The sequence below is a fragment of the Ranitomeya variabilis genome, chromosome 2, assembly GCF_051348905.1.
Source record: "Ranitomeya variabilis isolate aRanVar5 chromosome 2, aRanVar5.hap1, whole genome shotgun sequence".
Lineage (NCBI taxonomy): Eukaryota > Metazoa > Chordata > Amphibia > Anura > Dendrobatidae > Ranitomeya > Ranitomeya variabilis.
Window position 1 is genome coordinate 579562450 of NC_135233.1, and position 14830 is coordinate 579577279.

The following is a 14830-nucleotide window of genomic DNA, read 5'->3' on the forward strand; positions in this document are numbered from 1 at the left end:
CTGTGGATGTCAAATGTGCAAATCCTTCTGTCTCTTCATGTAATCCCAGACAGACTGGATGGTGAGATCAGGGCTCTTTAAAGGGAACCTATCTTCAGAAAATGTGCGGAGTAGAGCAATTGCACTACTCAATTCCACTGGCTGATTGTGATTGGCTGCCAGTAATATATTTTATGCTAGGGTTACATCGTGGCATGTGTCTGGTGATGTTTACATTTTGCTCCTCATTGCAAGATACAATTTTTTATGGTGTGCAATTTTAATGATGTTGCCCACTACATATTCATTGATGACCTACCGTTTCACACGCCGATGACGCACGTGGTGTCACTGACCCACTGTGCCACAGGGCCAGGCTGACCTAGGAGGGCATAGCTCGGCGGCTACCAGGTGTTCACTGGAGCTCCTGATGGTGGAATTTAGCTTTGCTGCAGGTAGCCATCAGGAACTACTCCTAGGCAGTCCCTGGTACTATAGCTGCTGACCCCAGGAGTCAGGTACGTAGACACTGATACACTAGGGCTCCTTTAAGACTACTAAGTTCTGGATCCTCTGTAGAACTGTTACTGACACGGACACAGACTCGGACTCTATTCAAAGTACTAGGTTTAGGATCACTGCAGAATGGTTACTGACATGGAGTCACAGACAGGGCTGATTGGGAGACTGGTTGTAGCTGGATATATGGTGTACTCGGATAGGCACATGTTCAGGCACACAGGTGTCGAATATTGATTAAGGGACTGGCCGCAAATGGAACAAGTGACGAGGTTCAGGCACTGGCTGCACAAGAACCAAGGATTTTGGATTCAGGCACGAGGACCAGGGACTAAGTGTTCTGAACATTGGCCACACCAGGACCAGGGGACCTCACAGCTCACTAGGAGACCACCTCACTCACTAATGAGTCACTGTGTAGCTTGGCACGTCCTAATAGGGGAGGGACTCATATACAAGATGCCTCCCAGTTATTGGTTGGAAGCCATCTTGCAGATGTGCTCAAGTTACTATATGCCTTCCAACCACTAGCTGGAGGCATTTTACTATGTGCACACTGGTCCTTTTAAAGCAGGGAAGCACAATTGCATACTAGGCCCGCCACCAGGAGCTGTGGGGTGCACATTGTTGGAGATAGGGAGCATGACGGGGATCAGGCTGTGTGACCGGGGTAGTGAGTATGACTGTGTCCCTGCATGGAGGGGCAAGGGGAACCATGCAGGTGCGCCTGGCAATAGCATTCCACCTATCCTTAGAATAGGTCATCAATGTCTGATTGGCCGGGGTCCGACACCTGGCACCCCTTCCAATTAGTTGCTAACAGTGCCAACGGTGGTGGCCGCTGGCCAGAAAGGCTCACTTGCAGAGCTGGCCATCTTCAGATAGTGGCAGTTGCAGGCTACTGCATATCCGCCTCCTATTGATTTGAATAGGTGTATGTGCAGTACCAAGCCTTGGCCATGACCAGAAGATGGCTAGCTCCGCAACTGTGTACCTCTGACTGGCAGCAGCAGTCCCCAACACCGGTAACAGATGACTGGCGGGGGTGGTGGGTGTCAGACTTTATTACAGTAAAATAAAGGAGACAACACAAAGTTGTGTATTTTATAAATTAGTTATTATACTTATAAATTTGAGGTTCTTAGTGCACATTTTGATCAAATTGTGCAAGCCCATCTGCCAACGACAAGGCGACCTCATCAGATGGGGCCCTACACTAACAGACTAACCTATTTATTGTATTTATATTATTCTTATTATATTATTATTCTTGTAATCTATTCATTTCTAATGCAATAATATTTTACTTATTATTACTATTATTACTCTAGCACTATGGGATCCCTAGAATTAAAGCTGTTGATCCCGAAGAAGGCAAAAAACCCTGGACACATTAAGCCAATTTGTGCCAAGGGCAAAAATTCCTTCTTGACCCCGGGAAAAGGCGATCAGTCCTAAAACCCTGGATAAAACCTGCTGATACCTAATAACGTACTATGCTATTATTATTCTATTTCTGATAATACTATACTATTATAATTTATACTGCTATTTTATCACTAGCCACAATTTTTAAAAAAATATTTATTTATATTTTTTTACCTTACTATCACTAAATATTATGATTATTGTTACTACTATTTTTATTATTTCTCTATTTACTATTAATTACATCCTACTCCTAATGCTATTGATCCAGAAGAAGGGAAAAAAAACGTAGACACATTCAACCAATTTATGTCACAGGGGAAAAATTCCTTCTTGACCCCGAAAAAAGGCGATCAGTCCTAGAACCCCGGATCAAATTTCCTAATATCTATTCAAATTTTAATGAATATTATTAATATCATATTTTTTATTTTATAGTATAATCTTATTATTACTTATTATAAGTGAAATTGTTACTGTTTTATGATCACTTTATACTATATTATATTATTATTTCACTAGTGCTAATTCTCCTATAATCTTACCAATACCTAGGTCCTTATTCCTAAAGCGGTTGATCCAGAAGAAGGTGAAAACCCCTGGACACGTTCAGCCAATTAATGTCTCAGGGAGAAAATTCCTTCTTGACCCCGGGAAAAGGCGATCAGTCCAAGAACCCTGGATCAAACCTTCTTATGTTATTTTTATTGTCTCTCCCATTAATATACAATTAATATTATAGTACTGGCTCTTATTACAGTTTTACATACTATATTACTGCTCCTAACATTGTAAAAGTCTTTATAACAATTTCACTACATGTTTCAGCTTTTTTAATCCAATAATTACTATTTTATGCCTATTCTTTTTATTAGCTTTAGATTTGAAGCGGTCGATGTTACTACAGCTGGAATGATGGCTCCATAGAGTCCATCAACGTCTCATGGGTTTGAGGAGGATGGTTCAGATGATGTTTCTCCTTCCTCTGAGGTTGGTGTTGATATATTGGCGGATGGACTGCTGGTGGATCTTCTGTCTTCGTGCAGGCTGGTTCTGAACTCTTCTGGTTGAGTTGTCCTTTTGCACAACAACTTTCACTTCTGTTTTGATGGACTGCTGGTGGATCTTCTGTCTTCGTGCCGGTTGGTTCTGAGCTCTTCTGGTTGAGTTGCTGTTCTTTCCTTCTTTTGCTTCTGTAGCCTGCTCATCATCTTCTTCTTTTTCTCCATGGTGTCTTCTGCCTCATCTTTTTCCAGCTCTTTTACCTCCCGAAATTTCATTGCCTCCTTGGACATCTTCATCTCCTCTTCTTTCAGGTCCTCTGACATCATTGATGTTGGCTCAGGCTTTGCTTCGTCCAAAGGATATGGCAGATATTTCTTCTGAGCTTCTCGGTTGGTCGGCATGAGGCGCTAAGAAAAGAATAGATTAAGTCAATTGTCTTTTGAAACATTCCTTCACATCTGTGGACAGAACATGGACCACATAGTATGCGACATGGTATGTGGTATGATCAGTGACCTCCATGTTGAAGACTGGTGATGGCAGGAATATGATGCAGTATATCATAAGTTGTTGATCTCTTTCTTCTTTTATTCTGGGACAATCTAGAAAGAAAACGCAAGCATATAATGGGATCAATCATACAATGTCCAGAGGCACGAAATCTTTAAATTACAGGTAAATTTGTTTAACCGAACATCAACGTGACCTGCTGGATTCTGAATGATTCCCGGCATAAAAAGCATTTAATCTACTATTGAAAACCATTTTCTGGCTTTCTGCATTGTGTTCTGGATTATCAACTGCTGGATTAAAAGAATGGCTCAATATTTTCAGATTATCTGGAAATTCTTTTTAGTTATTAAAATAATCTTACAAGAGAAGTATCCAGGTCCGAAGACACATTCCTGGCTCAGGTAGACATCCTACAGAAAAAAGAATCTGGTGAGTGTCAACTAATCATTCATCAGGGATGGAGAATAGGACAAGGGGTCCGGTTATAATAAACTACTGACTCCCAGAGATCTGCAGCTAGCTGCAATCCTGTATCTATCCTCTTCTGCAGAAGTCATAGAAAAAGCTGTGAATCTAAAAGAGATTTAGTGGCAAATCTGATAAAGACACAAACACGGCAGCTTTCCACACATATTCATAGTGAACGTCCCCCTGGTATCGGACCTCCATTACACTCATACATGTAGGCAGTATGACCACATGGAGCATAGCCTTTACTGGGGGTTTGTAGATTCTCCAGTAAAGGCTATGCTCCATGTGGCCATAGAATCACCACTATCGGTAACACCGATACAATTCTGCTTTCCTGCAGCCACTAGGGGGAGTACAGTGCACTAGTAGATATATTTTGCACTGATAGCTCCCCCTAGTGGCAGGTGACAACAGCCATTCCCTCCTATTTTGAATTTTGGTGGTATTAGTAACATCAGATTATGGGATGGGAGCCCTCACCCACATCTTCACTGCTCTCGGTCCTGTAACAGACTGAGGATGATTGACAGTTTGCTTTTTTGCTAATTCAAATCCAGCGATCCTATTGGCTGCTGACTAGTATCATGTAACACACTGAATTTAAAGGGACAGGATGCTCTTATTTCTCTTCAGCCTATTTCATATGTGCGTGTTGTAATTCTGCTTATAAGGAGCTGTGGGGATAATCTGAAGGCACAGCTTTACTTTTACATACAGAAGGACTGAAATTTCATTATATATCAGATCAAAACGTTTGGGGCCCAATTCATTAAAGGTAGGGATGAGCGAGCATGCTCTACTAAGTTGTTATCCGAGCACGCTCATGTGTTAATAGGGTATCTTCGGCGTGCTCGAATACTATATTCGAGTCCCCGAGGCTGCATGTCTCGCGGCTGTTCGACAGCCATAACACATGTATGGATATCCTGTTTGTTAGGTAATCCCTGCATGTGTTGCGGCTGTCGAACAGCCATGAGTGTTGAAGCCGCGGGACTCGAATGTAGTATTCAAGCATGCCAAAGATACTCCATTAACACTTGAGCATGCTCGGATAACTCCTTATTCGAGCACGCTTGCTCATCACTAATTAAAGGGAATGTGCTATCAATTTTTTCCAACTATTGAAAACATGTAAACTGCTAATGTTTTAATTAATTTATTTTTTTAATATTAATATTTGTTTTTAACAGAGTAAAATATGAAAAGTAATTTAAAAAGTTTTGTTATTTTCCACTTTTAAACACTAGGGGGAGCAGCAGCTGAAATTTGCCATGGATTCTATACTCACCTTTCTGATGTTTTTTAGCTCCTCCTCGGGGGCGAAGCCACATCTTTGCTGCGCAGTGCATGAATTAAATTTAACTTATTCACTTCTCCTGCCATCAGGTCTCCCAGGACTCAAACCTGCTTTTTGCAGGCAGTAGCTCTATCAATGAGCCACAGCTCATAATGATAAACATAGGAGATTTTGGTAATCTTGACATGTATTGCAGGCAGTGACCCAAGTAGCAGCTTATATATGTACCTTGCGGTGTATTTCTTTGTACTTGTATAATGATGTGAAGAAAAGGTAAGAAAAAAAATCCTACAAAACTAATAAAAATAGTAAGAGATTACAAAAATGCCATTGTTTCTTAATTTCCGAGTCCTCCTGGTATTCAAACCCAAAACTACAACATCACAGTCAGGAGCTAAAGCTACTGAGCCGTAAGCTCCAGTGATATAATGGGGAGAATTTTGTGCACTTCATCTGTATTGCAGGCTCTGACTCCACAGGCAGATTATACTGATACATTGTACACAGCAGTGTATTTCTATGTCCCTGGATTCTAGAGGGAGAAGAAAAGAGATTTTTTTCCTATACAATTACTAAAAAATATTTAAAAACACTTAAAAGTATCCTAATTATTAATGCATTTCTAAAAATAATAATAATAATAACAAATCAACACATAACATGGATATATTTGTATCCCTGTAATCATAACGACTAGTGTTGAGCATTCCGATACCGCAAGTATCGGGTATCGGCCGATATTTGCAGTATCGGAATTCCGATACCGAGTTCCGATATTTACCGCATATCGGATACCGGAATCAGAAGTTCCCAGAATTCAAACTGCACGAATTCAGCCAATGAGCAATGATTACAAGTGTGGGCACATCCTGTTCTGCATGGTGGGCATGTAACTACTGGCAAGGCTGTGATTGGCTGCTGAAATGATGTCATGATGCACTATAAAAAACGCTGTCGCCATTTCGGGCTCACTCTGCTGTCAATTCAGTTAGTGACAGGACGCTGTGTGCTGACTGAGGGCCAGTTGAGATAGCGATTTGCTTCATTGTGCTTTCCCCAGGCTAATTTAGCAACCGCTGTGTGTTCACCTTGCTTTTGCCTTGCAGCGCTGTTTTCACAGCTGTCTGCAAGGTCTCTGTGTGTGTGTGTGTGTGTGTGTGTGTGAGTGCAGCTCACTCTGTAGTCTGTGTGCAGCCACAGCCGGTTGTATTCAGCTCAGGGTGCGTCACTGCCTCATACCGTAAAATCCATTGTCCTTTTTTGCTAATAGTGCAGCCTGCTGCACATTTTTTCAAATAGTTTCTATTAGTGGCTTTCCACCCGTATCCAGCTAAATTGTGGAAAAACACTACATAGGATAACCTAGAGGAGGTTTTTTGGGCCTTGCAGCGCCATTTACGGCTGTCTGCACGGTCTCCGTGTGAGTGCAGCTCGCCTACAAGTGTGGGCACATCCTGTTCAGCATGGTGGGCATGTAACTACTGGCAAGGCTATGATTGGCTGCTGAAATGATGTCATGATGCACTATAAAAAACGCTGCCACCATTTCGGGCTCACTCTGCTGTCAATTCAGTTAGTGACAGGACGCTGTGTGCTGACTGAGGGCCAGTTGAGATAGCGATTTGCTTCATTGTGCTTTCCCCAGGCTAATTTAGCAACCGCTGTGTGTTCACCTTGCTTTTGCCTTGCAGCGCTGTTTTCACAGCTGTCTGCAAGGTCTCTGTGTGTGTGTGTGTGTGTGTGTGTGTGTGTGTGAGTGCAGCTCACTCTGTAGTCTGTGTGCAGCCACAGCCGGTTGTACTCAGCTCAGGGTGCGTCACTGCCTCATACCGTAAAATCCATTGTCCTTTTTTGCTAATAGTGCAGCCTGCTGCACATTTTTTCAAATAGTTTCTATTAGTGGCTTTCCACCCGTATCCAGCTAAATTTTGGAAAAACACTACATAGGATACCCTAGAGGAGGTTTTTTGGGCCTTGCAGCACCATTTACGGCTGTCTGCACAGTCTCTGTGTGAGTGCAGCTCGCCCTGTAGTCGGTTCTGCAAAAAAAAAAAATAATAATAATAATAAAGTTCACCAAACACACCACTTTACAGTTGTGTAGGCCACATTAGCTCATATTAAAGTCTAGTCCACACTTTAGAAAATTAGTGTTTCTTATACCTGTTAGGAGCTGTTCAGTACTAAGCACACTAAGCCCTTAGTACTTTTCTGCTTATCTTTATCAGTCAAAGATGAAGAGGGCAGGGAGTAAGGCACGTGGTCGTGGGCATGGGCGCGGAGCAGGGAGAGGAGGTGGGGATTCTGTGCCTGCTGCGGGCACCGGTGACTCATGATCACCCAGTTTCAGCAGGGAACAGTCCTTCATGCGCAGCTTTGACGGAGAGCGCCGTACACCGCTGCTGCGTGAAGACCAAATTGAAGCCGTTGTCGGATGGATGGCAGCTAACACATCGACTTCAATTAGTGCCACATCCTCTCAGGCACAGAGCACTGGAGAGCACCCATCTGTCTCTTCACCACCTGCCAAATTGTCCAGGCAGTCAGAGAGCCCAGGACAGGAGCCGTCTCCACTTCTGTTCTCTGAATCTCTTGGCTTGGAAACAGGGGGCCAGCCAAGCAGCATTGGAGAAATGGAAGAAGAGGCAGTGTGCAGTGATGCGCAACAGCTTTGTCTCTCTGACTCTGAAGAGGCGGGTGGGCCAGTGCCTCCGGTCACCACACCGCAGTACGCATCTGATGATGACACTCAGGTGCGTGCTGTGCTGCTGAGACTACCCAGGAGGAGCAGTTGGTGGCAGAGGGTAGTGTAGATGATGAGGTCCTTGACCCATCGTGGTGTGAGGTACAGGAAGGTTGTGGGAGCAGCTCTGAGGAAGAGATTCCCCGAACGGACCAAAGAGGGAGAGGGAGGGGGAAGACTGCGGAGCTTGTAGCCTCCACTTCGGCACCCGTTAGGAGCATGCCTCTTCCAAAAGCCAAAAAGGGCGCTGCCAAGACTTGCAGTGCCTGGTCCTTTTTTGACACAGTTGCAGATGACATTTGCTTTGTCAAATGCAAGGTGTGTCATCATAAAATCAAAAGAGGGAGAAATGTCAGCAACCTCAATACCTCAAATATGTGGAAACATGTGCGGACCAGGCACGCGGTGGAGTTACAAAAACACACTGAAGACCTAGGCCAACCAACAGCGGCAGCTACCACCTCTTCAGCTCGTGTTGCCTCTTCCTCCAGCTCACACACAGCTGGTTCGGCTTCCTCCCAGAATCGCCATGGAAGAACCTCTGGCACTGTTGTCCAGAGACCCACTGTAATTCCACCCACAGCACCACGTTCCCAGTCATCCTCACACTCCCAGCCCAGTCTACAGCCATCGGTAGTACAGGCATGGGAGAAAAGGCGGCCATTCTCGGCAAACCACCCCCGAGCACAGGCTCTGAATGCTGGCATTGCAAAACTACTGTCCCTTGAAATGCTATCATTCAGGCTGGTGGAGACTGACAGCTTCCGTGACTTGATGGCATTGGCAGTCCCACAGTACAATGTGCCCAGCCGCTTTTATTTCAGCAGGCAAGCCGTCCCTGCCCTGCACAAGCATGTGGAGGGACACATAAAACACGCGCTACTGAACGCCGTCAGTAGCAAGCTCCACCTCACCACCGATGCGTGGACCAGTCACCATGGACAGGGGCGATACCTTTCCCTCACTGCCCATTGGGTTAATGTTGTTGAGCCGGGTACAGATCGTGCGAGTGGCGCAGGACGTGTCCTGCCCACTCCAAGGATTGCAGGAATCCAGTCTGTACGCATTGACTCCTCCTCATACACAAGTTCCTCAGAATCATCGCTGCAGGAGCCGTCACAGTCCACCTCCACATGGACCCGTGAACGTTTACCTGTTACGACCGACATGAGCACAGCCGTGGCCAAACGTCAACAGGCCGTCTTGAAATTAATTTCTTTGGGGAATCGAACCCACACAGCGCAGGAGCTCTGGAATGCCATCAAGCAGAAGAGGGATGTGTGGTTTGTGCCAGCGAATCTCCAGCCAGGCATGGTAGTGTGTGACAATGGCCGAAATCTGGTGGCAGCTCTGGGCCTCGGCAACCTCACTCACATCCCATGTCTGGCACATGTGCTCAACTTGGTCGTGCAGAGTTTTTTGAGGGACTATCCGGATCTTGATGCACTGCTGCACAAGGTCCGCCTAGAGTGTGCTCACTTGCGGCGTTCCAGCATGGCAAGATCGCGCATTGCAGCTCTGCAGCGCCGATTCCGCCTTCCGGAACATCGCATCATATGTGACCTACCTACCAGGTGGAATTCCACGTTACATATGTTGGAGCGGTTGTGTGAGCAGCAGCAAGCTGTAATGGAGTACCAGCTGCATCAGGCGCAAAGAAGTCGCACTCCGCGCCGTTCAGACTTCACAACCACAGAGTGGGCCACTATGAAGGACATCTGCCAGGTTTTGCGTCCCTTCGATTATTCCACGCGGATGGCGAGTGCAGATGATGCACTAGTCAGCATGACTGTCCCCCTTATCTGCCTGCTTCAACAAACACTGCAAGCGCTAAGGGATGATGTTGTGGAAGAGGTGGAGGATGAGGAGTCACCATTTCCATCAGCTTCTGGACAGTCAGCGCCACGTGGTTCCTCACAAAGGCGTAGGCAGGGGACACTTTGTGAGGAGGATGAGGAGGAGTCAATGGAGGAGGAAGACATCCTTCCAGAGGAGGGAGTTACACAGTTGTCCAGTAGTCAGCGTGTACAGCGAGGGTGGGGTGATGAAGAGCGGGCAGATATCACGCCTCAAGCAGGGGACAGCGTTTCTTGGCCAGTTGGCAGTCTGCAGCACATGGTTGATTACATGCTGCAGTGCCTGAGAAACGACCGCCGCATCGCCCACATTCTCAGCATGGCTGATTATTGGGTGTACACCCTCCTCGATCCTCGCTACCAGGACAACGTACAAAGCCTCATCACACCATTGAACCGGGAGCGTAAAATGCGGGAGTACCAAGACACACTGGTGAATTCCATCATCTTCTCCAGTCCAACTGAGAGCAGTGCTGCTAGTGCTTTACAAAGCTGCTCAGTGCGTCGAGGCAGTGGAGGAGGCTCTGCACAAAGAGGGAGCACAGTTTTGTGTGCCCGCCACAAATGTCTACACCATCACAGGTGGCTCCAGTCAGCAGGAGGCAACGGTTCCGTCAGATGGTAACAGACTACATGTCTTGCCCTCTTACTGTACTCCCAGACGGCTCTTCCCCTTTCAAGTTTTGGGTCTCTAAGCTGGATACATGGCCAGAGCTAAGCCAGTATGCATTGGAGGTGCTGGCTTGCCCTGCGGCTAGTGTATTATCGGAACGTGTCTTCAGTGCTGCAGGTGGTGTACTAACAGACCGTCGCATGCGACTATCCTCTGATAACGTTGACCGGCTTACTTTTCTGAAAATTAACCAGGCCTGGATCTCGCAGGAATTTGCCACTTCTCTTCCTGATTAAATAATTGGGTGACTGTCTACAGTATCCAGGTCTCCTGTTGTGTTCATCTTTCTACCACCCGAACTGTAATTCCTGGGCTCCAACACCGCCAGTTGAGGCTCAGAAGTGCAGGCTGCACAGTTAAAACATACGACCCAGTGTTATTGGGTTTCAGTAACGTCAGCTGATCCCCAGCTGTGTAGCCGGCAATGTGTCCTGCGACCGCCACGCTGACACAACTGAAATTTAAGGGAACCTATCCCCCCCCCCCCCAGGCGTTTGTTACTGAAAGAGCCACCTTGTGCAGCAGTAATGCTGCACAAGGAAAAGGTAGCTCTTTCAGTTTAGCTCCTTGCACACGCAGAACTTAACACTTATAAAATGTGTCCACTGATACCGTAAAACTGTCCCGGAGGTGGGACTTTCCTTCGTAATGTGACGCAGCACAGCCGTCATTCCTACCCCCTTGGTGCCGTGCGCCGCCTCCTCAGCGTTGTTTGATTCTGTCCCGGAGCCTGCGCTGTTATGTTATCCCTTGGCCAGGCACACTTAGCGCTGCCCGTCTTCTGACATCATTTGGTGTCAGGCTGGCTGCGCCTGTGCGGCCGCGCTGCCCGAGATCCCGCCTCGCAGTGTCTTCTGATTTAATCACACTGCGGGCCTGGGATCCATGGGCATGCGCAGTGCATATCTTCACCTCAGGCTCTCACTCATCTCCCTCCGCCTTCTTCAGACTGTGCGCCATCAGCTGATCCCTAATAGCATGCCACGGCCGTGCCGCTGCACAGTCTGAAGAAGCCGGAGAGAGGGGAGTGAGAGGCGAGGATATGCACTGCGCATGCCCATGGATCCCAGGCCCGCAGTGGGATTACATTAGATGACACTGCGAGGCGGGATCTCGGGCAGTGCGGCCTGACACCAAATGATGTCAGAAAACGGGCAGCACTAAGTGCGCCTGGCCAAGGGATAACATAACAGCGCAGGCTCCGGGACAGAATTAAACAACGCTGAGGAGGCCGCGCACGGCACCAAGGGGGTAGGAATGACGGCTGTGATGCGTCCCATTACGAAGGATGATGCGTCCCATTACGAAGGAAAGTCCCACCTCCGGGACGGACTCACGGTATCAGGGGACACATTTTATAAGTGTTTAGTTCTGTGTTTGCAAGGAGCATAATTAAAAGAGCCACCTTTTCCTTTTGCATCCTTAGTGCTGCACAAGATGGCTCTTTCAGCTACAAACGCCTTGGGGGGGGGGGGTTAAAGGTTCCCTTTCGACTTGCTCCAATCAGGCTTCGGCCTACACTGTGTTCCTCCGCTCCTCCTGCTGTCCCTGGGCTTCAACACCGCCAGTTGGTGCCTGGAAGTGCTGTCCGCACAGTCAACAGTCGCTCCTCTGTTATTGGGGTTCAGTAACGTCAGCTGTTCCCCAGCTGTGTGTGCGGCAATACCTCCAATCTGCTCCTCCTGCTGTCCCTGGGCTCTAACACCGCCAGTTGGTGCCTGGAAGTGCTGTACGCACAGTCAACAGTTGCTCCTCTGTTATTGGGGTTCAGTAACGTCAGCTGTTCCCCAGCTGTGTGTGCGGCAATACCTCCAATCTGCTCCTCCTGCTGTCCCTGGGCTCTAACACCGCCAGTTGGTGCCTGGAATGTTATGACCCCAATGGCGAGGGTCTCAGAGGAACGTGGAAGTCTGCAGAATACAAAAATCCAGCTCATAGGGCAGTGGTAACTGGGTTGACCATATATCTACTCCTAACGCCAACACTAGAAGTAGCCGGGGATCATTCCTACGTTGATTCTAGATGACACGCGCCAGCCGGAGAATCTAGCTACCCCTAGTAGAGGAAAACAAAGACCTTTCTTGCCTCCAGAGAAGGGGACCCCAAAGCTGGATAGAAGCCCCCCACAAATAATGACGGTGAGGTAAGAGGAAATGACAAACACAGAAATGAACCAGGTTTAGCACAGAGAGGCCCGCTTACTGATAGCAGAATAAAGAAAGGTAACTTATATGGTCAACAAAAACCCTATCAAAATCCACACTGGAATTTCAAGAACCCCCGAACCGTCTAACGGTCCGGGGGGAGAACACCAGCCCCCTAGAGCTTCCAGCAAAGGTCAGGATATAGATATGGAACAAGCTGGACAAAAATACAAAACCAAAACAAATAGCAAAAAGCAAAAGGCAGACTTAGCTGATATAACTGGAACCAGGATCAGTAGACAAGAGCACAGCAGACTAGCTCTGATAACTACGTTGCCAGGAATAGAACTGAAGGTCCAGGGAGCTTATATAGCAACACCCCTAACTAACGACCCAGGTGCGGATAAAAGGAATGACAGAAAAACCAGAGTCAAAAAACTAGTAACCACTAGAGGGAGCAAAAAGCAAATTCACAACAGTACCCCCCCCTTAGTGAGGGGTCACCGAACCCTCACCACGACCACCAGGGCGATCAGGATGAGCGGCATGAAAGGCACGAACTAAATCGGCCGCATGAACATCAGAGGCGACCACCCAGGAATTATCCTCCTGACCATAGCCCTTCCACTTGACCAGGTACTGAAGCCTCCGCCTGGAGAGACGAGAATCCAAGATCTTCTCCACCACGTACTCCAACTCGCCCTCAACCAACACCGGAGCAGGAGGCCCAGCAGAAGGAACTACAGGCACAATGTACCGCCGCAACAAGGACCTATGAAATACATTGTGAATAGCAAACGACACAGGAAGATCCAGACGAAAAGATACAGGATTAAGGATTTCCAATATCTTGTAAGGCCCAATAAAACGAGGTTTAAATTTGGGAGAGGAGACCTTCATAGGAACAAAGCGGGAAGAAAGCCATACCAAATCCCCAACGCGTAGTCGGGGACCCACACCTCGGCGGCGGTTGGCAAAGCGCTGAGCCTTCTCCTGTGACAACTTCAAGTTGTCCACCACATGATTCCAGATCTGCTGCAACCTATCCACCACAGAATCCACCCCAGGACAGTGAGAAGGCTCCACATGTCCCGAAGAAAAACGAGGATGGAAACCAGAGTTGCAGAAAAAAGGCGAAACCAAGGTGGCGGAACTAGCCCGATTATTAAGGGCAAACTCAGCCAACGGCAAGAATGTCACCCAATCGTCCTGATCAGCAGAGACAAAACACCTCAAATAAGCCTCCAAAGTCTGATTAGTTCGCTCCGTCTGTCCATTAGTCTGAGGATGGAAAGCAGACGAAAACGACAAATCAATGCCCATCCTACTACAAAAGGATCGCCAGAACCTGGAAACGAACTGGGATCCTCTGTCTGACACAATATTCTCAGGGATGCCGTGCAAACGAACCACGTTCTGGAAAAACACAGGAACCAGATCGGAAGAGGAAGGCAGCTTAGGCAAAGGAACCAAATGGACCATCTTGGAAAAGCGATCACATATCACCCAGATAACGGACATGCCCTGAGATAGCAGAAGATCAGAAATGAAATCCATGGAGATATGTGTCCAAGGTCTCTTAGGGACAGGCAAGGGCAAGAGCAAACCGCTGGCACGAGAACAGCAAGGCTTAGCTCGAGCACAAGTCCCACAGGACTGCACAAATGACCGCACATCCCTTGACAAGGAAGGCCACCAAAAGGACCTGGCCACCAGATCTCTGGTGCCAAAAATTCCCGGGTGACCTGCCAACACCGAGGAATGAACCTCGGAAATGACTCTGCTGGTCCACTTATCCGGGACAAACAGTCTGTCAGGTGGACAAGACTCAGGCCTATCAGCCTGAAATCTCTGCAACACACGTCGCAGATCCGGAGAAATAGCTGACAAGATAACTCCATCTTTAAGAATACCAACAGGATCAGCGACTCCAGGAGCATCAGGCACAAAGCTCCTAGAAAGAGCATCGGCCTTCACATTCTTTGAACCTGGTAAATACGAGACAACAAAATCAAAGCGGGAGAAAAACAATGACCAGCGGGCCTGTCTCGGATTAAGGCGTTTAGCAGACTCGAGATACATCAGATTTTTGTGATCAGTCAAGACCACCACACGATGCTTAGCACCCTCGAGCCAATGACGCCACTCCTCAAATGCCCATTTCATGGCCAACAACTCCCGATTGCCCACATCATAATTTCG

At 47.3% G+C, this 14830-nt stretch overlaps 1 protein-coding gene across 1 annotated transcript; it reads right to left on the bottom strand.

The window, feature by feature from the left end:
* Positions 1-2418: 2418 nt before the first annotated feature.
* On the bottom strand, positions 2419-4401 carry LOC143803886 (uncharacterized). Its single transcript, XM_077281647.1, has 4 exons — positions 4396-4401; positions 3806-3854; positions 3448-3533; positions 2419-3338 (listed from the first exon to the last, which is right to left on the bottom strand). Exons 1-4 carry the CDS (start codon positions 4399-4401, stop codon positions 3021-3023), a joined length of 459 nt encoding a protein of 152 aa, XP_077137762.1. The 3' UTR covers positions 2419-3020.
* Positions 4402-14830: the final 10429 nt, after the last annotated feature.